This window comes from Erpetoichthys calabaricus, chromosome 4 (assembly GCF_900747795.2).
Source record: "Erpetoichthys calabaricus chromosome 4, fErpCal1.3, whole genome shotgun sequence".
Taxonomy (NCBI): domain Eukaryota; kingdom Metazoa; phylum Chordata; class Cladistia; order Polypteriformes; family Polypteridae; genus Erpetoichthys; species Erpetoichthys calabaricus.
In genome coordinates, this window is record NC_041397.2 from 189787886 (window position 1) to 189812671 (window position 24786).

A 24786-nucleotide genomic window follows, 5' to 3' on the forward strand; every position below is an offset into this window, starting at 1 on the left:
AATTTACATTATATATTATGTGTAAAACATTTGTTATTAATAGCTACAACAGGCAGTGATGGTATAATAAATACAATAAATACATAATAATAATACATTTATAATAAATGAATATTTAATATGTTCAGTTTTCTCCAGTTTTCTACAGATGATAATGTGACACCTCTTAAGTATACAAGGCAGGGCAATCTAATACATAATACATATACAGGTAATAATCATAATAAAAAGAAGAAACAACAGGTTACAAAATAAATGAAAAAAAAATAATCATGGTTTGAAATAATAATATTCTATTTCCTTCATATGGAAAACAACCAACAACAATGAGTACAATACAGTGAAAATTCTCTGTTTTGCAGACATTCAGCACTGTTCTTGATTCAAGCAAATTTTATTAATCATCAGTATGTATGTGTGTATGTACTGTACAGTATGTATTTATTTATTTAAATATCCCATTACCTTTTGCTAACATTGTATTATTTTTATCATTGTTGTTATTTTTTTAGATGTTTGTATGATGTTACAGGTGATTTTACTATTCATGCTGTACCTTGACCAGCACTAGGCAATTATGTAAAGCTGGTTCTTCATTTAGGATAGTTAACTAAGCCTAAAATCTAATACATATAAAATTCAATGGAACAATATCAAGTAACTAGGACACACCTTGTACATGCTCAGTGTTCAATAAATAAATAAAAATGCATTCTGTAAGCATTAAAATATCACAATATCATAATAGCCCTGCTCACAAATTCAAAATTTAATTTTCTGTTATTTGAAACTCCTGTATCAGGTCAATATGGCTGTGGCACAGTTTCAAAAATAAAGGTAAGATTGTTCTTGTACTCTCAGAAGGTTTGACAACTGAACCACTGGCATGTAGCATAGTTTAAGGGTACAAATACCGTACCCATACTGAGGTACAATTGTCATACCCACTTAAGACCACATCTCTACCGACAACTTGCACCATTTTTCCCCAGCAGTACCCAGTGGAAGTTGAAAGGAGAACAGGCTGCTTAAGAGTCCAAGTTTTTTTTCCCTGTTTAGTTTACATGGAAGAGTAAAGGCAGGAGATGTTTGGATTTGCAGCCCACTTTAAAATTCCCTTTGAGGAACACAGATATAGCAGACTGCTTGGAGTAGCATTGACAGCTATAATAGAATGCAGTTTTGGAATGCCTTGGATTTGCAAAGCAGTGATCAATATCTCATCAACTAAACTTTGCGCCCAAAATACTCGAAACATTAAATATAATGCCTTAAACACTTTTTGGTGTCTTATCTATCTTTATTTAATTGTACAGCTGTTATTGAATGACATAACAGTAACCAATAGAACTATTGATTCCAAATGTTTTGTAGGGAGGATGCAGTATATAAATCCCCATCCAGTCTCACAAGTTTTAATATACTTGAAACAGTAGTCCTGTATTGGGATTTGAAACTAAAGTACTTATGTCCATACAACAATTTTTAATACATATTTAGCCATGAATAAATTTACACAAACTCAAATATCAATACAATGCTGTTTTAGCCTGTATTTTAGCCTGACAGAGCTAACTAGGTAATAGAAAATACAAAATAGTAATAAAATTAAAACACACCTATAAGAGCTGTCAGTTATGAAAAATAATCCTTTCCTATTTTGTCTGCAGGGTTCTTCTGTCCCTGTGTTTTCAGGCTTTGTAGAGTTTTGGCATTTTGTCAAAGTCACAGGTAAAATTGATACATGATAACACCTTTAGAATGAGAAGTTGACCACTCGTTCTGCTGACACATGTTTGTGTACATTCATGGTCACTAAGCCCATTGCTGGTCACATGATGAGGGTGTCCTGTGACACATCAAATCATAAAATCGTGATGCACAACTCGTTGTTATCCTAACGTTAGATGAAACTGATTAAAATAATTCAAAACAAAATACTTTACTGGTGTAAGTAGACTAGGGAAAAGCAAGTATGTGCAAGAAACTTTCCTTCATTCTTCAAGCAAATGACTTTGACATTTGTTTTGGTTTGCTCCTCTTCATATTTAGATCCCTTCCTGTTTATTAGACCTCATTTCTGTCTATGTCCTTTGATATCTCCATATCCTGGTCTGTTATCTTCCAAATGAAAAGAAACTTCCTCAAGCACCTGCCCATCCTTGGTTTTCAGGACAGAGCATTTAATTGGATAAGATTAGCACCTGTATGCACAATTAATTAGTAACACATTTGTGCTCTGTTAAAAAAAGTCTGAAAAGCATATAGAAAATATACAGGGATTGGGGATTTTTGGCCATACCACTAACTCCTTGTGGCACATATTGCATGTTAAGAAAGCATGTTAAGTGAACAATTTTGTTTGTTGCATTTGGTTTGGCGTTTCACATTTTTGAAAATGGTTCCCTTTACTTTCCAGTTCCCCAACTTTTATATATTTACTTTTTATGAAGTTGTGTGTTTTTATTCCGAATTAAAATAAGAAAATCCCACATATGGGGACTGTGTATTCTTTCTACTTATGTGTTAATGTTGAAATGTTAAATATTTGTAAGCATAAAATACAAATATTCTGTATGTATAGTGTGCTCCACATGACCTTCCAGTGCTCAACAGAATACTCCAAAAATGAAAACTAACAGTTTTGAGTTGCTGTAATTTGATATCATTTTCAGTTCAAAATTTTTAACATTTTATTTGTAATATAGGCAACTACCTAATCTAATCTTCAATTTAATTTTTCAAAAAATTAACAAGGAGCGATTTAAAAAGGAAGATTACACAGATTCTTCATGTAGTATTGTGTAGTATTGTTACTTTTTATCCTTGATTACCATACCTTCAAAAAATAGGCTAGTTACAATATCAGAAGTAAAGTCAATCTTAACAAATTTTAATTTGTCTTTTAACAAATTCATGGAATATTACTTTGGGATAATGTAGAACTGAAATCTTTCAAGGAATTCAGGATAAGTAATTGATCTGTCATTTTCATTCAACAGTTGAGCTACTACTATGTATTGTACTAGATCTATAAAGATAAAGTTTTATTTTAATACTTAGTGTGTTATTGCATATATAATTTTTATAATATGTTGTGAAAAAATGTATTTGTTATGGTATGTCTGTCATTAATTATGATTGAACTTTTTTTTTGTTTTATCTGAAACAGGAGTTCAGTTACATCTTCCATTTTGGTCATTACAGATTATTATTCCCAGATAATTAACCACTTTTTTAAATATTCAAACAACACCCTACAGCAGATCAGGAATCATTTTAATCCTCAATTGCTTTACAGACATGTTTAAGGGAAATAGTAGAGGCACTGGCTATTGATGAACTTTAATTTCTCTTGCAGAAAGACAAGTGCCTTGTGAAGTACTGTTATTAATATGAAGAGCTAGAATTTTAAGTTAAGTTACTAATAGAAAAGTAAAGCAGCTGTAGGACATCCTTGCCTAATACCTCTGCGTACTTCACATCATGGACAAGTCCTGTATTACAGCCCATGAGCACAGCATATGAGTAAATGTTTAACTGTAGAAATTCTACTGGCATTTGTCATTTGTACCATTTTGAAAATTATGAAATTTGTTTTTCATTTAGCCTTCTCTGTTTAGGCAAAAAGAGGCAATTTGCTTTTGCCTGTCACCCATGTGTTGTATTGCAGAAATTCATTTGATTGCTCTTCTGTATCTGCATAATGTCTATTGCTGTTGTTTTCTTTTGTTCCATAATATTAATCTATACTTAATTAAATTGAAGCACACAGAAAAATAAAATAAAACTTCCTGTGGCAAATGAGAGAAATGTTAAAATATTTTTACACTTTAGATCTAATGGAGTACAGCTGATTGTGCATCACTGATCATTTCCATAAAATGTCAGTAATGTTTGTTGTACTTGTAATTGGGCTGTCGGCGCACACAATCACTTATGTATTTGTCATCTTTTAACAATCTCTAGACTCAATGTGTTTGCTGTATGTTGCAGCCTCCTTAATTTATACATACTGCTTTGTTGTGTTAGGGTCCTAGGGTGACCCTGTTCTCCTTTATACTCTTTATTATGTAGACTTTAACAAAATGTCTAAAATCCCATACTCTTCCCATGCTGTTAGTTACTGTAATTCAGCACTTCCTACACCCTTCCCTTTTATAGCTAAAACTCCACACGATTAAACAGGGTTAAAGGACAAGCTGGAGTTAAGTTGTACATTTATTTATGATAGGTAATATGCCCAAAAACTGCGGTGGGCTGGCACCCTGCCCGGGGTTTGTTTCCTGCCTTGTGCCCTGTGTTGGCTGGGATTGGCTCCAGCAGACCTCCGTGACCCTGTAGTTAGGATATAGCGGGTTGGATAATGGATGGATGGATATGCCCAAAAATAATAATAAGAGTTAAAATGAGTGTTGATAAAATAATAATAATACAACCTGGGTAATAATCAGTTCATCTTCCTTAGACTCCCAGGGTGGTCACTGTTTGATTAGTCTTTGAATCAGACTTGTCCGGCATCACCCTTGACACAGCATACAGTCATGGCCGAAATTATCGGCACCCCTGGAATTTTCCCAGAAAATGCACCATTTCTCCCAGAAAATTGTTGCAATTACAAATGTTTTGGTATACACATGTTTATTTCCTTTATGTGCATTGGAACAACACAGAAATACAGAGAAAAAAAGCCAAATCTGACATCATTTCACACAAAACTCAAAAACCAGGCTGGACAAAATTATTGGCTCCCTCAACTTAATATTTGGTTGCACGCCCTTTGGAAAAAATAACTGAAATCAAGCACTTCCTATAACCATCAACAAGCTTGTTACACCTCTCAAATGGAATTTCCGACTACTCTTCTTTTGCAAACTGCTCAAGATCTCTCAGATTTGAAGGGCACCTTCTCCCAACAGCGATTTTTGAGATCTCTCCATAAGTGTTCAATTGGATTTAGATCCAGACTCATTGCTGGCCACTGCAGAACTCTCCAGCGCTTTGTCTTTAACCATTTCCGGTTAGAGATACCATTAGAGGTATGTTTGGGGTCATTGTCCTGCTGGAACACCCATGACCTCTGACACAGACCCAGCTTTCTGACCCTGGTCCCTACATTGCGCCCCAATATCTTTTGGTTGTCTTCAGATTTAATGATGCCTTGCACACAGTCAAGGCATCCAGTGCCAGAGGCAGCAAAACATCCCCAAAACATCTTAGAACTTCCACCATGTTTGACTGTAGGTACTTTGTTCTTTTCTTCGTAGGCCTCATTCCGTTTTCTGTAAACAGTAGAATGATGAGCTTTACCAAAAAGCTCTACCTTGGTCTCCTCTGTCCACAAGACGTTTGCCCAGAAGGATTTTGGCTTCTTCAAGTACATTTTGGCAAACTCCAGTCTGGCTTTTTTATGTTTCTGTGTCAGCAGTGGGGTCCTCCTGGCTCTCCTGCCAAAGCGTTTCATTTTGTTCAGATGTTGACGGATAGTTCGAGCTGACACTGTTGCACCCTGAGTCTGCAGAATAGCTTGAATATGTTTTGAAGTTGATTGGGGTTGTTTATCCACCATTCGCACTATCTTTCGTTTCAGTCTTTTATCAATTTTTCTCTTCCATCCACGTCCAGGGAGATTAGCTACAGTACCATGTGTTGTGAACTTCTTGATTATGTTGCGCACAGTGGACAAAGGAACATGAAGATCTCTGGAGATGGACTTGTACCCTTGAGATTGTTGATATTTTTCCACAATTTTTGTTCTTAAGTCCTCAGACAATTCTCTGCTCTTCTTTCTGTTTTCCATGCTTAGTGTGGCACACTCAGACACACAACAGAATGGTTGAGTCAACTTTTCTCCATTTTAACTGGCTTCAGGTGTGATTGCTATATTGCCAGCACCTGTTTCTTGCCACAGGTGAGTTCAAACGAGCATCATATGCTTGAAACAAAACGATTTACCCACAATTTGGAAAAGGTGCCAATAATTTTGTCTGGCCCATTTTTGGAGTTCTGTGTGACATGATGTCAGATTTGGCTTTTTTTCTCTGTTTTTTTTTGTTGTTCCAATGCACATAAAGGAAAAACGTGTGTATACCAAAACATTTGTAATTGCCACAATTTTCTGGGAGAAATGGTGCATTTTCTGGGAAAATTCCAGAGGTGCCGATAATTTCGGCCATGATTGTAGCTTTTTACTGCAGTATGACCTTGCCTCCTCCTCCATGGATGGAAAATGGAGAGACATAGTGAGGCAGAGAGACCAAACTTACACTGATTCCTGTCACATGTCATGGACCAATGGTGTGTTGTGGTATAGAGTGGCCCTCCACTTTCAATGAACAATCCTATACAGCCACACCTCGGTCCTGCAGTCCCTCCTTCATACCAATTCTTGCTTCAACAAGACTCCTGGCCGAATACCATATCATTCCATCCAATTAGATTGCCCTTTCATCTCAGACTAGCTGACCAGTTTATGGCTTACCTGGGGGTAATGACTTATAGAATGTCATGCACAAAGTTATAATAAAACACCCTTGCAAAACTGGTTAAATCATTCTTAAAACTTTGGGGAGTTCACAATGACTTGCTTAAAGAAAGCTTTTGTTTTGTTAAGTCAATAAATACTTTTTAAATGACAATTTATACTATTTAAGTGACATTAAAATAAATAAATAAGAAATAAATAAGAAATGCAGCCCTAAAATGAGATGGCTATATAGCAGCCTTGTAAATGAGGTGTATTCTTGGTATGTGCTTTATTAGTATAAAGTGAAGATTGAGCATTTGATTTTAATTATTCAATTTAGTCTTGCTAATTTAAATACACACATTTAAAGAAGATGGATAATTGGACCTTTATAGATAGTAGTGAGTCCTGCGGTGGGTTGGCACCCTGCCCAGGATTGTTTCCTGCCTTGTGCCCTGTGTTGGCTGGGATTGGCTCCAGCAGACCCCCGTGACCCTGTGTTCGGATTCAGCGGGTTAGAGACTGGATGGATGGATGGATAGATAGTAGTGAACCAATCATTTGGCTAGTGAATAAAATGTAATGGTTTTCATTAGTAACATGGAATTGACCATATATCTTATGTCAGTTTTGGGGACTTAATGACAACAACAATATGAAACAAATACATTATCAGATGGCTGAACATAAGAAGTAAGTCCTATTTGAGTTTTATTTCAGCCTTGAGAATGTGGAAGTTAACAAAGTAAGCTCCTTTAATTCATTTTGAATTTCACTGCTGAGCGCTGCTGGCAACACGCTGAGATAGGCAGTCCATTCTGAGCCTAGGAGCATGCTGTACAAAGATTAGAAAGCAGGCTTCCCAACTGTGAGGTTGTTTGCACATTTAGGAATTTGTTAACAATGCTCAGTGCATGGAATCATACTCACTGAACATCAGTGAGATTAGTAATGCTTTGGAAAAAAGATTTCTATTTACAGTACAACAGTTTATTATAATTATTAATGCTTTTGTAGTGATAGATTGATTAACTTATGTTTTTATTTTGCTATAATATAAATATTTGTAGGCTCACCATTAATCATCTATATGACATTTGATTAAATATGTCAAACATTTTTATTGTCCAAAAGTAGAAATTGTAGAAGTTGACAAGACTTTAATGTATAAACACACTTGTACAGTACATAACACAAAAAAGTAGACAAGCAGACTTTCTTGAAGCAGTAGCAGTGTGGTATCTTAAATGCATCCAACACAGTACAGAATACAACATAAATTACTGGAAAAAATAGTAAACTACAAATATGAAAAAGTGGAAAAAGTCATTTTTCTAGTTTCTCTTTATTTGTGTGTTTCCATATAGGATACCACATCCAAATGCCTCCTTGTGTTCTAAGAAACCAGCCTTCTTGTTGGTTTATTCCAGACAGTCTGGAGTAGAAAACTATCTTGCCATCTTTTTCTAAGCATCCTGCAGTTGTCTTGTCATCATCAGCTAGTTCCCTTTGGACACACTCTGAACAACTAATCACATATGTATGAAGTTTCTGCAGGTGAATGTACAAACAATATTTTACCAGAGTGAGAGGTGCAGTTCTGGGGCTAGTGTTAACACTTTTCAGGGTCCTTCTCTTTCTAATACAATGATCAAGACATAACTGTAACATGTCACAGTGCAATTCAGGTTCAGTTAAAAATTGAATTACCATGTGAACAACTCTGTTGTATTTCTTATGCCAATACTTTTAACCAGCAGCCAGGCTACTGAAAAACATTGTAGTGCTTCAGCACATACATAATCTGTAAAATGATTTTGGTTACAAACAACACATGTGTGGTATTATTGACAGACAAAACTGGAGTTGTATGTACATGCTAGGTAATTTTCAACTGAACTGATAAAATTAAGTCCTAGCAATGTTTAGTGATTTATATAATCCTTAAATATAAAAAGACAAATAGGTTATAGGTTTGGAGAGAATTTTTGAAGAAAAGTCTTAAAAAGTCTTGCTATTTTAGTGTTTTAAAGATTATATTTTATTTTTTATTTTTAGTAAAGGAACATTTTCTAGAATTTGACAGTCACAAACCATTTCCCAATTTTTTTTCTTTTCATAGTGAAGAGGTATGTTAGGAAAGGCATTCCCAATGAACACCGTTCCCTAATTTGGATGGTATCAAGTGGTGCTCAGGCACAGATGGATCAGAACCCAGGTTATTATAGCAAACTGCTGAATGGAGAAAAGGATGCAAAACTTGTTGATGCTATCAATACAGGTAAGTACCTAGCTTTGTTATCATACCATGATTTTTGGTTGATAATTTTTTTCCAATATGACATACTGCTGATTTTTTAGAGGTTTGGTAACTACTCAAACTCTTTACCTACTCATTTTCAGATTAGATGAGTTTTTCCCACTTGTAGGTATCCAACAGGATTACACAATGACAGGGTTTATTTATTCCTGCATTCTGAAAGCTCCAGAGTGCTTTGCTTTGCTTTCCCCAAACAATCAGTTTTCATTTTGTTATTCCAAGGATGTGCATATTCGCTTCCTTGATGATGCTAAAGTTTATACCTAGTCAAGTCTAAACATTGATGGATTGGTTTGTGGTGTAGGATTTGTGTTCCTACAGTTCTGCCTGATTCTGCTAGGATAGCCTCTGGCACAATGTGATCCTTCAAGAGAAAAGGTGATTTCTGAAAATAAATTGATCTCTAGCTCCATCTACAGAGTTTTCCTACTGAAGTGTTGACTGAAAGAATCTGTCAGATGTGTCTCTAGTTGCCATCTATTATATATTTAACTGGTATTTAAACCCTCGTGTGTATATCATTTACTAATACAGTGCAAAGATTTATACAAGGAGAGAGATGGTCATTTGACTGGCTGACTTAGAGTGATGCTCTTTGTTGAAAGTATTGAGTTTTGAGCTCTGAAATTATTTATCAATATTATTATACTATATTATGTACAAAATAAGTAAAATTTAATAAAACACAAAGCAATGTGTGTATACCGTATACAAATATATATCTATATATATCTATATATATATAAAATTCTTTTTGCGTTTGAAACGGAAATTACGTATGACCATGTGATATGGAAATTACGTATGAAATGGAGTATGACCACACGATATGGAAATTACCTATGATCACAGAACATATTATAATACAGGAACTAGCCAGGCGCGTTCTGACAGAGAAGTTTTATTTATTCGTCCACGTGACTGTTGCTGAAACTGCCACATTGTAACTTTTTTTTAGTTGGCAGTACTTGATAGTAGAAGAGATGAGGAAACAGCTTTGCGTCTTTCTACTTTTTAACTGCGCCGAGCTGTAAACAATGTGAAGACGAAACCGCCTTCAGCTGCGAGGGGTCGTGAGAACAAAGTGAACGCTGGGAGGCACGGAATGTCGGGTTACTCCGACGAGTCGAGAGCTTCGTAGTTTCGGGCAGCATCCTCTCTTCTCACACTGTTTGTGACACTTCAGGTGCCCCATCGGCTCCTGGGAGAGTGGAAATCTTTGCGAATGAGTGTAATCGGCGCCATCAAAGCAGGACTCTGTTTGTAAATTGCCCTGCACGACTACTTACTGTCCCTTAAGGTAAGTTCGGGTCACTAAAACCCCACAACATTCAAGGTTGCTTTTGTGATTATTTTAACAAGTAAATCACAGGCATGTAGTGCAAGGTTGTCTGGCAAAAATTTGGACGATCACATAGAAAATGTAATTTCTATACCACAGCGGTCGTGTAGCGCCTTTCACAAGGGATCTACTACTTACCTGCTGTGTTTATAGCGCCTTTAAAATGTAGTTTACCCGAAACCACTCCAGTAGTGCTCGATGTATCTTTACTTCTTAAATGTTAATGTTTTACTGTTTAATAAAATATAGACTACATTTTATTTTTTTTCCCTTGCACTCAGTGAGCGAAGCCACTGGGTAATCAACTAGTATATGTATGTATGTATATATATATATATATATATATATATATATATATAATACACTTTACACATCTATTTGTTAGAACCACGAGTCAGGAAAATCAAGCTAATCTACTTAAATAATATTTTGAAGTATGGGAAAGGCTAAGGAAATCCCATTTGGCAGAGGGTAGAGGAAGATAAAACTGTACTTCATCTGCACAAATCCCATAGAAAGAAACCTAAATGGGCATAATGTCACTTTTGAGTATTTTTTGATTCAATACAATGAGGATCTAATGATTTATAGATAACTGCTGATGCTAATGTCTCCCAACTTCCAGTTAGCCCTTTTCTAATGCCAAAGGGGGCACTTAATTTATACAAGAGAATATCTAAGAAGCAGTGCCCATTGGTAAGAAATGACATGTGTGTCATGGTTGGCAGTATTCTGTAGAATAACATGAAATGAGTTTAAAGCTCTTTGGCAGTGGGGCAGCATGGAATCAAAACTTAGAATCAAAAAGTCTTCTTTCTGTTGGATGTAGGCTTTATGTTTTGAGTTATATTTAGAGCAATATCATTGAGACTAGTTAGCTGGCCTGTAAATCACAATGATTTAATGGACAGACTGTTTGTAATTCAACATTAGGCTTGACTGGTAGCAGCCTCTTTTCACTGCTAGCATGATACACACGGTACAGTGCATCCGGAAAGTATTCACAGCGCATCACTTTTTCCACATTTTGTTATGTTATTATAGCCTTATTCCAAAATGGATTAAATTCATTTTTTTCCTCAGAATTCTACACACAACACCGCATAATGACAACGTGAAAAAGTTTACCTGGGATTTTTGCAAATTTATTAAAAATAAAAAAAAACTGAGAAATCACATGTACATAAGTATTCACTGCCTTTGCTCAATACTTTGTCGGTGCACCTTTGGCAGCAATTACAGCCTCAAGTCTTTTTGAATATGATGCCATAAGCTTGGCACACCTATCCTTGGCCAGTTTCGCCCATTCCTCTTTGCAGCACCTCTCAAGCTCCATCAGGTTGGATGGGAAGTTTCGGTGCACAGCCATTTTAAGATCTCTCCAGAGATGTTCAATCGAATTCAAGTCTGGGCTCTGGCTGGGCCACTCAAGGACATTCACAGAGTTGTCCTGAAGCCACTCCTTTGATATCTTGGCTGTGTGCTTAGAGTCGTTGTCCTGCTGAAAGATGAACCGTCGCCCCAGCCTGAGGTCAAGAGTGCTCTGGAGCAGGTTTTCATCGAGGATGTCTCTGTACATTGCTGCAGTCATCTTTCCCTTTATCCTGACTAGTCTCCCAGTCCCTGCCGCTGAAAAACATCCCCACAGCATGATGCTGCCACCACCATGCTTCACTGTAGGGATGGTATTGGCCTGGTGATGAGCGATGCCTGGTTTCCTCCAAACGTGACGCCTGGCATTCACACCAAAGAGTTCAATCTTTGTCTCATCAGACCAGAGAATTTTCTTTTTCATGGTCTGAGAGTCCTTCAGGTGCCTTTTGGCAAACTCCAGACAGGCTGCCATGTGCCTTTTACTAATGAGTGGCTTCTGTCTGGCCACTCTACCATACAGGCCTGATTGGTGGATTGCTGCAGAGATGGTTTTCCTTCTGGAAGGTTCTCCTCTCTCCACAGAGGACCTCTGGACAGAGTGACCATCAGGTTCTTGGTCACCTCCCTGACTAAGGCCCTTCTCCCCCGATCACTCAGTTTAGATGGCAGGCCAGCTCTAGGAAGAGTCCTGGTGGTTTCGAACTTCATCCACTTACGGATGATGGAGGCCACTGTGCTCATTGGGACCTTCAAAGCAGCAGAAATTTTTCTGTAACCTTCCCCAGATTTGTGCCTCGAGACAATCCTGTCTCAGAGGTCTACAGACAATTCCTTTGACTTCATGCTTGGTTTGTGCTCTGACATGAACTGTCAACTGTGGGACCTTATATAGACAGGTGTGTGCCTTTCCAAATCATGTCCAATCAACTGAATTTACCACTGGTGGACTCCAATGAAGCTGCAGAAACATCTCAAGGACGATCAGGGGAAACAGGATGCACCTGAGCTCAATTTTGAGCTTCATGGCAAAGGCTGTGAATACTTATGTACATGTGCTTTCTCAATTTTTTTATTTTTAATAAATTTGCAAAAATCTCAAGTAAACTTTTTTCACGTTGTCATTATGGGGTGTTGTGTGTAGAATTCTGAATAAGGCTGTAACATAACAAAATATGGAAAAAGTGATGCACTGTAGGCATGTGCACAGGCACAGTCACGGTTTAAAACTGTATGCCTCTTGTAGAACAAGCCTTGGACACAGACGGGAAGACATGTTATAAAGCACCACCACACATTTATTTTACAGTTAATATTTACAACAGTCAAAAAGTGCACACACAAGCCCCCAAGCCTCCACTGTTCTCCTCCACGCTTTGTCCTTCTCCACATCCGACTCCAGCCCTCAATGAAGGGAGGTGGCCCCTTTTATAAGCACCCGAATGTGCTCCAGGTGTCTTCCAGCAATCCTCTACCGACACGCCCCAGTGTGGCGGAAGTGCCGGCTGCATCCCCAGAAGCACTCCGGGTGTCCCTGCTCTTCTTCCCCCCAGCACTTCTGGGTGTTGCGTAAGTGCTGAGGTCCAGGGTTCTCCTGGCATTGGGGCGCCACCTGGCGGTGGCAAAGGGCCCCTACAGGGTTGAGCTTCAAAGCCCTCTACCCATGGCCCCCAGAGCAACCAAGGCGGTCGCCCCCTCATGGTCTGGAGGAGGCGTAAGCCCTCCTCCGGTCCTCCTGGGTGTCCCGGCTGGGTACAACCCCCAGCCGCGTGCCACACTCCATACCTTGCACATGGCAAGGCTGTCACTAGCTGAAGAATAAGGTTTACTCAAAGCTGTTAGAAATGGCAAGAATATACCAATTTAATTCTACTTATGGGGGTTATAGGAACCACCCATAGATTATGCATTGTCATCTAGTAAAATATTTATGAATCTTATATAACTAGGAAAATGGCTCTTACACCACTTTTTCACTGTACCCTTTGCAACACACATATCATTGTATTAAAAAAAATCCATCTATATATAATTCACTAAGCCGACAGAACAGGCAAGACAACCATGGGATACACACGATATAGCCACGCCCGCCAACTCACATCGACTCCCCCCAACGCTAAGATGATGGGATACGCTGACAACTCACAGAGCCACGCCCGCTGACAACACAGAGCCACGCCCACCAACTCTAAGACCATGGGATGAGAATGCCCGCCCGCCTGACTGTTACCAGCGTGTAAAACCATCGCAGCTTTTAACTCACAAACTGCAACAACTCACCAAACAAGGACACCCTGTCTCTCGAGGCATTCACACTGCCGGAAGACAACCATGGGATACACAAAACAAGCCATGTCAGTCAACTCACAAAGCCCAGCCCACCAACTCACGCCCACCAACTCGAGCACACGTCCACCCACGCTCTCAAAGCATTTACAGTGCCTGCTCATGTGCCCGGACGCAACAACTCACCAACTCGCTTTTGTCTCTGCTACAGTACACATGCACCACTGAGCCATGTTGACTTTTCATTATTCTTTTTGGTTTCGGCTGCATTTCTATATATAATCCACCAAATCGTCCGACCATGGGATGCAAATGACAGAGCACCGCCCAACAACTCGAACCGATACAGAGACACGACCACCAACTCTAAGAGCATGGGACGAGAACGCCTGCCCGCCCGCCTCACTGTTACCAGCGTTCACCGCAATGTCCTGGAGTGTAAAACCATCACAACTGCTAACTCACAAACTGCAACAATTCACCAAACACCGCATCAGACGCTTTCTATATCTAAGAAGATATATAGATACTCATTATTCCCCGGCACGCGTCCACCCACGCTCTCAAGGCATTCACAGTGCCTACTCATGTGCCTGGACGCAACAACTCACCACACACAAATTTTGCTTAATTTGACTCAACACGAGAAACCTCACCCTGCCCGGACACGGAGAGGATTGACAGATTGATAGCTCTTTCTCGATTCTGTGGGTGGTGGTGCATGGCCGTTCTTAGTTGGTGGAGTGATTTGTCTGGTTAATTCCAAAAACGAATGAGACTCCCTACTGCTAAATAGTTACGCGATCGCCAAGTGGTCGGCGTGCAACTTCTTAGAGGGACAAGTGGCTTTCAGCTACATGAGATTGAGCATTAACAGGTCTCTGATGCCCTTGGATGTCTGGTACTGCACTCGCGCTACACTAAATGGATCAACATGTGTCTACCCGGCGCCGACAGGTGTGGGTAAGCCGTTGAACCCCATTCGTGATGGGGACCAGGGCTTGCAATTGTTCCCCACAAATGAGGAATTCTCAGTAAGTGCGGGTCATACGCTCGCACTGATTATGTCCCTGCCACTTCTACCCCCCCCCCCCCCCCCCCACGCTATGCCCCCCCCACCCCTGCTACTACCATGGCCGGTTGACTAGATGGATTCTATATATAAAAAAAGCAGGAACCGCAAAGAACAATAAAAAGACAACGTGGCTCAGAGGTGCATGTGGACTGTAGCAGAGACAAAAGCGACTCAGGTGAGGAGTTGGGGGCGGGCACATAAGCAGGCAGTGCATACTGAACGATGATTGTATGTTGGTTCGTAGCGTGCATTGTTGCAATGTTACTTTTCTTGGTGGTTTATTAAATTACGGATTTTTCAAATGTTCATTTTTACCCTATGCTTAAAAATCATTAAAAAAGCGGTGTGATTATGCGGCTGGCTAGTATATGGTATTTCTGCTGCACTCTGCTTACATTATCTAAAGTATTATAACAAGCATCAAGGTGGAAAACAGGAAGAGCAAATGGAATGGAGAGTGGACCTGTCAGGAATGTGGTAATATTTTTTTTTGTTTTATCATTTGATTGTTTTTAATTCTATGATGGTCATATCATTTTGTTGCCATTGTATCAGATTATTTTTTTCTGGCGCACTACCATTTTCTGTTTATTGGTTGGAGTGCTGTCATTTTGTGATTCTGGTTGTCATGGGCACAGTCTTTGCCAGTTTGTGATTGTTATGGTGCTCCATGTTTACTCTAAGCATTTGATACTAGTGCCATGTTATAAAAGATGTTTGTGTGGTTAAACTTTGTCTGAATTACTGAAGTCATTACTGAATGACTTCCCTCCTAAAGAAATCTGGTATACAGTGGGTATAGAAAAGAACCATCCTGTTCGGAATATTCCCATTTGTTTTGCTTTACAGCCTTAAATAAAAACACACACAAAGCTGTAATGCAAAAAAAAAAAAATGGGAATATTCCGAAGGGGGTGATTCTTTTCTATTCCCACTGTAGGCTTTGGTTTTGTTTAGCAACTATGGTTTAGTGAACTCTTTTGATCCTAAACCAATGTAATGACCATATCAACATCTGTCTATCCTTTTGTTTAAGCCAAACACATCTTCGTCTGTCAAATAATAATATTAATCTTAACCATGTAATCTGTTATTGATGAGCATGACATGTCCCTCTTTTTTACTGAGGCATATACAGTGCATCCAGAAAGTATTCACAGTGCATCACTTTTTCCACATTTTCTTATGTTACAGCCTTATTCCAAAATGGATTAAATTCATTTTTTTCCTCAGAATTCTACACACAACACCCCATAATGACAACGTGAAAAAAGTTTACTTGAGGTTTTTGCAAATTTATTAAAAATAAAAAAACTGAGAAATCACATGTACAGAAGTATTCACAGCCTTTGCTCAATACTTTGTCGATGCACCTTTGGCAGCAATTACAGCCTCAAGTCTTTTTGAATATGATGCCACAAGCTTGGCACACCTATCCTTGGCCAGTTTCACCCATTCCTCTTTTCAGCACCTCTCAAGCTCCATCAGGTTGGATGGGAAGCGTCGGTGCACAGCCATTTTAAGATCTCTCCAGAGATGTTCAATCGGATTCAAGTCTGGGCTCTGGCTGGGCCACTCAAGGACATTCACAGAGTTGTCCTGAAGCCACTCCTTTGATATCTTGGTTGTGTGCTTAGGGTCGTTGTCCTGCTGAAAGATGAACCGTCGCCCCAGTCTGAGGTCAAGAGCGCTCTGGAGCAGGTTTTCATCCAGGATGTCTCTGTACATTGCTGCAGTCATCTTTCCCTTTATCCTGACTAGTCTCCCAGTTCCTGCCGCTGAAAAACATCCCCACAGCATGATGCTGCCACCACCATGCTTCACTGTAGGGATGTTGCGAGGTTTCCTCCAAATATGACGCCTGACATTCACACCAAAGAGTTCAATCTTTTTCTCATCAGACCAGAGAATTTTCTTTCTCATGGCCTGAGAGTCCTTCAGGTGCCTTTTGGCAAACTCCAGGTGGGCTGCCATGTGTCTTTTACTAGGGAGTGGCTTCCGTCTGGCCACTCTACCATACAGGCCTGATTGGTGGATTGCTACAGAGATGGTTGTCCTTCTGGAAGGTTCTCCTCTCTCCACAGAGGACCTCTGGAGCTCTGACAGAGTGACCATCGGGTTTTTGGTCACCTCCCTGACTAAGGCCCTTCTCCCCCGATCGCTCAGTTTAGATGGCCGGCCAGCTCTAGGAAGAGCCCTGGTGGTTTCGAACTTCTTCCACTTACGGATGATGGAGGCCACTGTGCTCATTGGGACCTTCAAAGCAGCAGAAGGTTTTCTGTAACCTTCCCCAGATTTGTGCCTCGAGACAATCCTGTCTCTGAGGTCTACAGACAATTTCTTTGATTTCATGCTTGGTTTGTGCTCTGACATGAACTGTCAACTGTGGGACCTTATATAGACAGGTGTGTGCCTTTCCAAATCATGTCCAGTCAACTGAATTTACCACAGGTGGACTCCAATTAAGCTGCAGAAACATCTCAAGGATGATCAGGGAAAACAGGATGCACCTGAGCTCAATTTTGAGCTTCATGGCAAAGGCTGTGAATACTTATGTACATGTGCTTTCTTAATTTTTTTATTTTTAATAAATTTGCATAAATCTCAAGTAAACATTTTTCACGTTGTCATTGTGGGGTGTTGTGTGTTGAATTCTGAGGAAAAAAATGAATTTAATCCATTTTGGAATAAGGCTGTAACATAACAAAATGTGGAAAAAGTGATGCGCTGTGAATACTTTCCGGATGCACTGTACTTCATGCATGATTTTATTAAAATCGGGGTACTCCTCAGCTTTTGAATTCTCCGAGCTTCCCCACAGTTATGGTAATTGCCTCTTAAAAATCAAAAATTAAGACTCTGTCCAGGTTTATAAACCATTTATTTTCCCACCTTGCTACGTTCCCATGTTACCTATATTGATTTTACTCACTCACCCTTTCTCTCACCTGTGTGTTGTCCATTTCTTGCTTTTTCTCTTTGCTTTCTCTCTCACTAGTTTGAGAGCTCCAATATGTGGCATTCCTTTTTAAATCTCATAAATCGGTACAGAGGAGGAGCATAATCTTTCTGGAAAAGATCATTGCAGACAGACACTGTAGTTGCATCCCTGTTTAAATTTTATTTTTCATGACAATATTTGGTACTTTTTATATTTTGCATGTCACAGTCAAACCTAATTTAGTGGCGTCAGTTCCAGTCTTGAGTGACATCTTACGCTGCCATATTATCATTTGTTCTGTCATTTCAGTAATTTACTGTGGTTTGAGCTTTTATTTATTAAACTTAGACATATACTAATTTTGTAACTATACTTTTGTTTAATGCAATTATAACATCCAACTTTAAAGGTTCTTAGAACAAGTAAACAATATTGTAATAAATACCATGATAAAAAATTGTGACACCAGTTTTCAGCTTAGACTTATCCTTCAGACATATTTATTCATTTAATAGGACTGTGGCCCAAATTCTTATGCTCTTAAATTAACTTTCCAGCTGTAATGGCTTAGAAGAACTCTGCTAAAACATTCAGTAAGCATTCAAGCTGACTTTCATGTGGATGAAAACATTTTTTTTGTGTGACGTTCAAAAGGAAGATACCAACTTATACTTTTGTTCCACTTATTCCTGCTCTACTTCTGTGTGCTTATAGAGAAAGCACTCTATTAAAACTTCTTTAAACTGGCAATTATTCTTCCATCTAACGTACCTTTGTCACAGAGCATTATCATTTAAATCCACCTTCATGTTGTGCTGGTGGGCCCACCCTGGCAAAAGCAATACCATAATTCCATGAGGTAGGTCTGCTTCTGCGTATCGGTGCTTGCCACTACACTATCATTAAGGCAGAAGGTTTTATGATGGATTATTGGCTGAAAGTAATTGGCTGAGTGTTTCAGATGAATGTTTATCAACATTTAATTTGAAAGTTAGTATTTTTCACAAAGTAGGTGCAGTAATGTGAAATTTATACTACAAAGTGACTTTTGGACAAAGCAGGTGCATCAGTTATATTTTTGGAACTGGGTATGAAATGTTTCTTGAAGGGCAATTTTTGTGCTCACTGACTGAAATTATGGAACATTTTATGAACAAGGTCATTTTGCAAAATATAGTAAACAGACATTTTATGTGATCAGAATGGTGAATAGTGACTTGTTTAGTATCACCAATAGCAGGTCAGATGACAAATTAAGTACTATATAGATTCAGTTTGTTTGTTTATAAAAAATGTGAAAACATAATCGTATTGATCCAATCAAAAGAGAACATTTTTTCATACAAGTTTGGACAAAATAGGTACATATTTTATTATGGGAAGCTTTAGTGTAATTCTCTACAGGAATTAGGAAAATATTACAAGAGGGAACTTCATTACATCAGCAGAATGTAAAGGCATGTAAAGTCATGCAATTTAGGTTAGCTGGAACTCAGAATTGGCTATGTGTGACTGTGGATGTATGTGTGTAAGAGGCCCTGTCCTGCACACACTTAGATCTCTGTCCAGGGCTGGTTCCTGTCTTGCACTTTTTGCTTCCTGGATAGGCATTGACCCTTTAAAACCCTTAATTGGGTTGTAGTTTATATGTGCGTTTTTTTTTAACATGCTAATTAACATTTTTACATAAAACGTGAACTTGCTGTGTTTTAATAAAGTAATCTACAGCATGTCAAATTATTACTGTTATAAGCAAATTGATTATATATCACTTCCATGGCCACAAGTGTATAAAATCAAGCACCTAGGCATGTAGACTGCTTCTACAAACATTTGTGAAAGAATGGGTCGTTCTCAGAAGCTCAGTGAATTCAAGCGTGGCACTGTGATATGATGCCACCTGTGCAATAAGCCCATTTGTGAAATTTCCTCACTACTAAATATACCACGGTCAACTGTTAGAGGTATTATAACAAACTGGAAGCAATTGGGAACAACAGCAACTCAGCCATGAAGTGGTAGGTGTGGACACTTTTGTGACTGAAGACAGAGAAGAAAATTAAAATTAGTCAAAACCTTTTTATTGATACATACCAGACAAGGGTAAAATGACAGAGAAACACAGTCCTAGGACACCGCGCTTCATCTGCCTCGAGCGCAGATGTCCTTGCTCTTTTATACCTTTCTAATCTCCTGATCGTTGACCACGTAAGAAATAAAAATAGCGTCCTGACTCATTGTATTTTTCCAATTTTGTAAAGTCATTACCCTAAAGGTATATTTTCTTGTCACACACATCATCAAAAGAAAACTTCCAGAAAGTATACATGCTTTTTGTCACGTACGCAAAATACAAACAAGTTTCATCATTCTGTCCTATTTTCTGTACACACATACATTTTGTTCAATTACATCATTTTATGTTTTTACACTCCTCCCTTTTTGAACAAAATGATGTGGGCAATATAATTCTATCTTGAAATGGTTGATGAAGGGGAAGGGGGGGAGAAAGGGGATGGGGAGGAGAAAATGGAAGAAGCTATACGAGACATGCGCTCCTCATGTAGCATATATGCCCTTTCCATAGAGGCGGTAAAGTACTTAGATATTATATAGCGAAACAAAGGGATAATACAACAACCAACCAGGAGGAGGAGGCAAAATGTCACAACCAAAGAAATGAAAACAGATAACAGGAGAAAAGTCTGAACCAAAAGTTGGGGAGATGGGTGTGTGTGCAAGAGAATGAGGGGTGTTAGTAACAGGATTGTCAATCTTAATTAGAAATCTCCCTAAAGGGTCTGTTCCAGATACATATGCCCCTAATACATATATTCCTGAGTCATGTAAAGAGGGGTTCTTCAAAGTAATGATCAAGGGGTTACAATGGTTGTCAGCACATTCATGAGAGGCATGTCCTTTTATGATAGAAAACCGATTTTTCAAACCGTATTTTTGGGCCTCAAAAGGTTGATAACCCCAGTCCTCAGTTCCAGTGTTAGCAAAAACCCATTGCCAGTTGTCACAGTTACTTCCCCTCATACACACGTATTTGTCAGACCCGGTCCACTGGGCTTGTCGACCAGTCCCACAGTTGATAATAGAGCAGAAATCAAACTGCACTGATGTGGTAATTCCTAACGGGAAAGTCAAGGTGACCAGGGCAGTAGACAAGGGAAAAGAAAAGCATAGTAGCACAGCAATCAAGGGTGCCATCTCTTGCAATGTGAGGCGTGAATCCAGGCAGGCAGTCCTTCAACTTTCACGGCGTGTGGTGTGGACAGAAGAATTTGGAATGGTCCTCTTCACCTAGGCTGATGCCAGTGTTTCCTCCGAGTATCTCGAACCAGGATCCAGGTGCCCAAGGGAATTGGTAAATCCTTGGAAAGGAGGCTGGTCCTCCAGGCTTGATTAACCTGCTGGTGGATTTCCTTCAACGAGGTTCGTAATCCTGCAAGACTAGAGAGAAGATCATTGTCCACAGTATGCAAATTCACATTTCCTACAACCATGCCAACGGGCATGGGACGTCCGGTCAGAATCTCAAACGGCGATAGTCCCAGTTGTCGGTGTGTCCGTCCCCTTAGTCCCATTAAAGCTAAGGGTAGTGCATCCGGCCATGATAAATTAGTTTGTTCACAAATTTTTGCGAGTTTAGCTTTTAAAGTGCCATTGCATCGTTCTACGATGCCTCTGCTTTGGGGATGGTATTTACAATAGCCAGGTGGTTAATTAATTTATAATGGAGTTCACAAAATGAGTGCCATTATCTGTAACTTTTGAGGGATACCCCATCTTGGAATAATCTCTTTAATTAGTGCTTTAGCTACTGTTTTGGCATCGTTGTGTTTTGAAAGGAAAGCCTCTACCCATCGGGAGAACACATCGACAATCACAAGACAATATCGGTACCCTTTAGACGGGGTTAGTTCAATGAAATCCATTTGGAGGTGTTCAAACGGACCCATTGGATTAGGGGTAACGGCGGGACTTACCTGGGTACCTTTTCCCACATTAAACTTTTGACATATTGCACAGCATCTGCAAAATTGCTCTGCATATGTAGAGAAACCTACAGCTTCCCAATGTTTTTCAACATCTCGAACCATGGCATCTCTTCCTGCGTGATCGAGGCCATGGGCGATTTTTGCCATTCCTGGGAAAGAGGCTTTTGGGAGAAAAGGTTTGTTAGTGTGTTTATGAGTCCAGACTCCATCAGAGAGGGACCCTTCTTTGGACCATTTTCTCCTTTCGATATCCGTGGCTGCACTCTGTAAAGAAATAATTTGATTATCAGGGTCCTGGTCATTTCTCTGTTGGTGTGTTATTATATGCAGCCTCTTTAGCAAAGTGGTCAGCTAATTCATTTTCTTTGCTAACAGGATCCTGTTTTCCTGTGTGAGCTTGACATTTAACAATCGCTAGCTTCGATGGTTTGGTTATAGCTTCTAAAAGGGATTCGATCAATTTCTGATGTTGGATGGGTTTGCCAGTACTGGTCTTAAATCCCCTTAGTTTCCATAGTGCTCCATGATCATGGCAGACTCCAAAAGCATACCTGGAATCTGTATAAATTGTTACGATCTTCCCTTCGGACAGCTGACATGCTCGAGTGAGTGCTACGAGTTCAGCTGCTTGTGCACTTAAGCTTGATGAAATTCGATTTGCTTCCAGCAGGCAGTCCCCTTGGACCACTGCGTAACTAGTTGAGATGTGAAGTTTTGGCTTGTACTAGGATAGAATGTACAGCGTGAGGCACTTTAACTGTTAGGGGGCTCATGAGAACTACATCCGTGCTTGCTAATACAGCTTCTGTTGTTGCAGCCACAGCACGAAGACACGGAGGAAGTGCTGCGGCCACTGGATCCAGTTTTTTTAGAAAAAATAAGCCACCGGTCTTTGTTTATCTCCATGTTGTTGCGTCAGTACTGCATTCATAAATCCCTGCTTTTCGTCCACGAACAAAGTGAATGGACGAGAATGATCAGGCAAACCTAGCGCGGGCGCAGATAGAAGAGCAGTTTTGAGGTTACAGAGAGCCTTCTCAGCCTGTTCATTCCATAGGACCTGGCCAGAAAGGAGGATGCCAGGAGTATTAGCCAATTGTTGCAACGGCTGTGCTCTTTCAGTAAAATTTAGAACCCACTGTCTGTAGTGGCTGTAATGCGATCGCTAGAGAGAGCTCTTGTTCCATACGTAATGTCATGACCTAGATATTTTACAGTTGTTTTGATTAGCTGCAGCTTAACCTTAGAAACTTTATGGCCATTTTCCCCCAGAAACAGCAACAATTTCTGAGTATCTATTGTACAATTTTCTTCCGTAGCGCTACATATCATTTCCATCTACATACTGTATCAATGTCCTATTTCCGGCCAAAAGCCTTCTAAATTTTGGGCAAGAGCTTATCCATAAACACAAGGGGCTTCAGTGTATCCCTGAGGCATGACGGTCCATGTCCAACGGCGGTACCGCGTTTGACGAGATCGGGATGTACGGCGGAGATGCCAGCCTCTGCTTCGGGAGACAGAGGATATTGGGCACGGTGCGGGCGGAAGGAGGATTTCGGGTGGATCACCAGAGGCTCACAATGGGCTATCCTTAAACGGTCAGGAGTATCAAAAATACCTGGAGTAACTTGTAACCAGTCTGTTCTTTCAAGGCATTTTTCTACCCATGGTCCTATTTCCCCCCATTTAACAGTGCGTGATTTAGCTAAGGGAATATGAGGCACTGTGCCGCCAAGATAAAATATGTGCTGTGAGCATGTAAGATGAACAGAAGCAGCTGCCTTTGTGGGTTTCGGGGCAAATACCAGAAGTAAGGAAGATTCTAGCCAGGGGGTGTCTACTTCTATAGGGAAGTATTGGGCAGTACAGTGTAAAATGTCAGGGGCCTGTAAATTGGGAAAAAGACAAGGGGAAAAAAAATGTAGGGCTTTGAGGAGAATGGTGTGTGGGGAAATATCTAAAGTCCAAGCTGCAAAAGAGGGTTTGGGGTAAGGGGTAATTTGACACAACAACTTGGGGGTTGAACAGAAAAGAAAACGATGCAGTAAGGTATGTCCGCCAGGACGTGACTGGACTTGAAGAGGTTTTGATACTTGAAGAAGGTGAGGTTGTCCAGAAGCAGTAAGCACAGTAACAGTTTCGTTCGAGGCAGGGACCTTTGCCAGCGAGAGGGTAGATCGAGTGGCACCAGTGTCGATTAAGAAAACAGTCTCAGTGCCATCAACGAACAATGTCAGTAAAGGATCAGTCTCTGAATTATGGGTGAGCAAAGGTAGTTGAAAAAAAAAATGGCTGGAGGTCCCAGCGTTTTCCTATGGCCAGTATGGGTGGTCAGGGGTGTCAGAAAAAACAGGTGGAATAAGGGGAGGTGGGGGCTGTTGCTGTCTGTGAGGGCACTCCCGACGAAAATGTCCAGTTTCACCACAGGCGTAGCAAGAGAAGGAATTAGCATTGGAATTTAAGGGAGAGGGAATAAAAGGATTCTTATTGTGGTCAACAGGAGGAGCTCTAAAACCACCTCGTCCTCGTCCTCGTCCTCGTCCCCTTCCTCTAAAGCCATATCCTCGACCTTGGTCAGGAGCATTCCTGGTATAATAGTTCATCTGTGCTGCCAATAATTTGGCATGAGAGTCCGATTCCTTCTGCTTAGTTTGTTTTTCGGCATGTTCAGCATGTCGTTTGACTTCATCAAACGTGGCACTTTCCCACTCAATACAGGAAGTGCGGACCTTGTTTTGTATATCAAGGCGCAAACCGGAAACAAAAGGTGGAACTGCAGCTCGGGTGTGGTCATCAGCATTTCCCAAGCCCGAGTGATTAGCCATAAGGTCTTGAATCCTATGTGCCCATTCATCAACCGTTTCGTCTCTCTTTTGTTTTGCAGCAGAAATAAGGGACCAGTCCGTTCCTTTTTTATATTTTTCTGCAATATTTTGTCTCAACGCCTCCCATTGTGGGTTAAATTCGCCTTC

At 39.9% G+C, this 24786-nt stretch overlaps 1 protein-coding gene across 2 annotated transcripts in view; it reads left to right on the plus strand.

Moving 5' to 3' along the window:
- grtp1a (growth hormone regulated TBC protein 1a) overlaps positions 1–24786 on the plus strand; it is a 131432-nt gene that overhangs the window by 29462 nt on the left and 77184 nt on the right. For both annotated transcript variants that reach the window (XM_051926232.1, XM_051926231.1), the window contains one exon: positions 8589–8747. In XM_051926232.1, coding sequence (XP_051782192.1) covers positions 8589–8747 — 159 coding nt within the window. The remainder of the gene's footprint in view (positions 1–8588; positions 8748–24786) is intronic.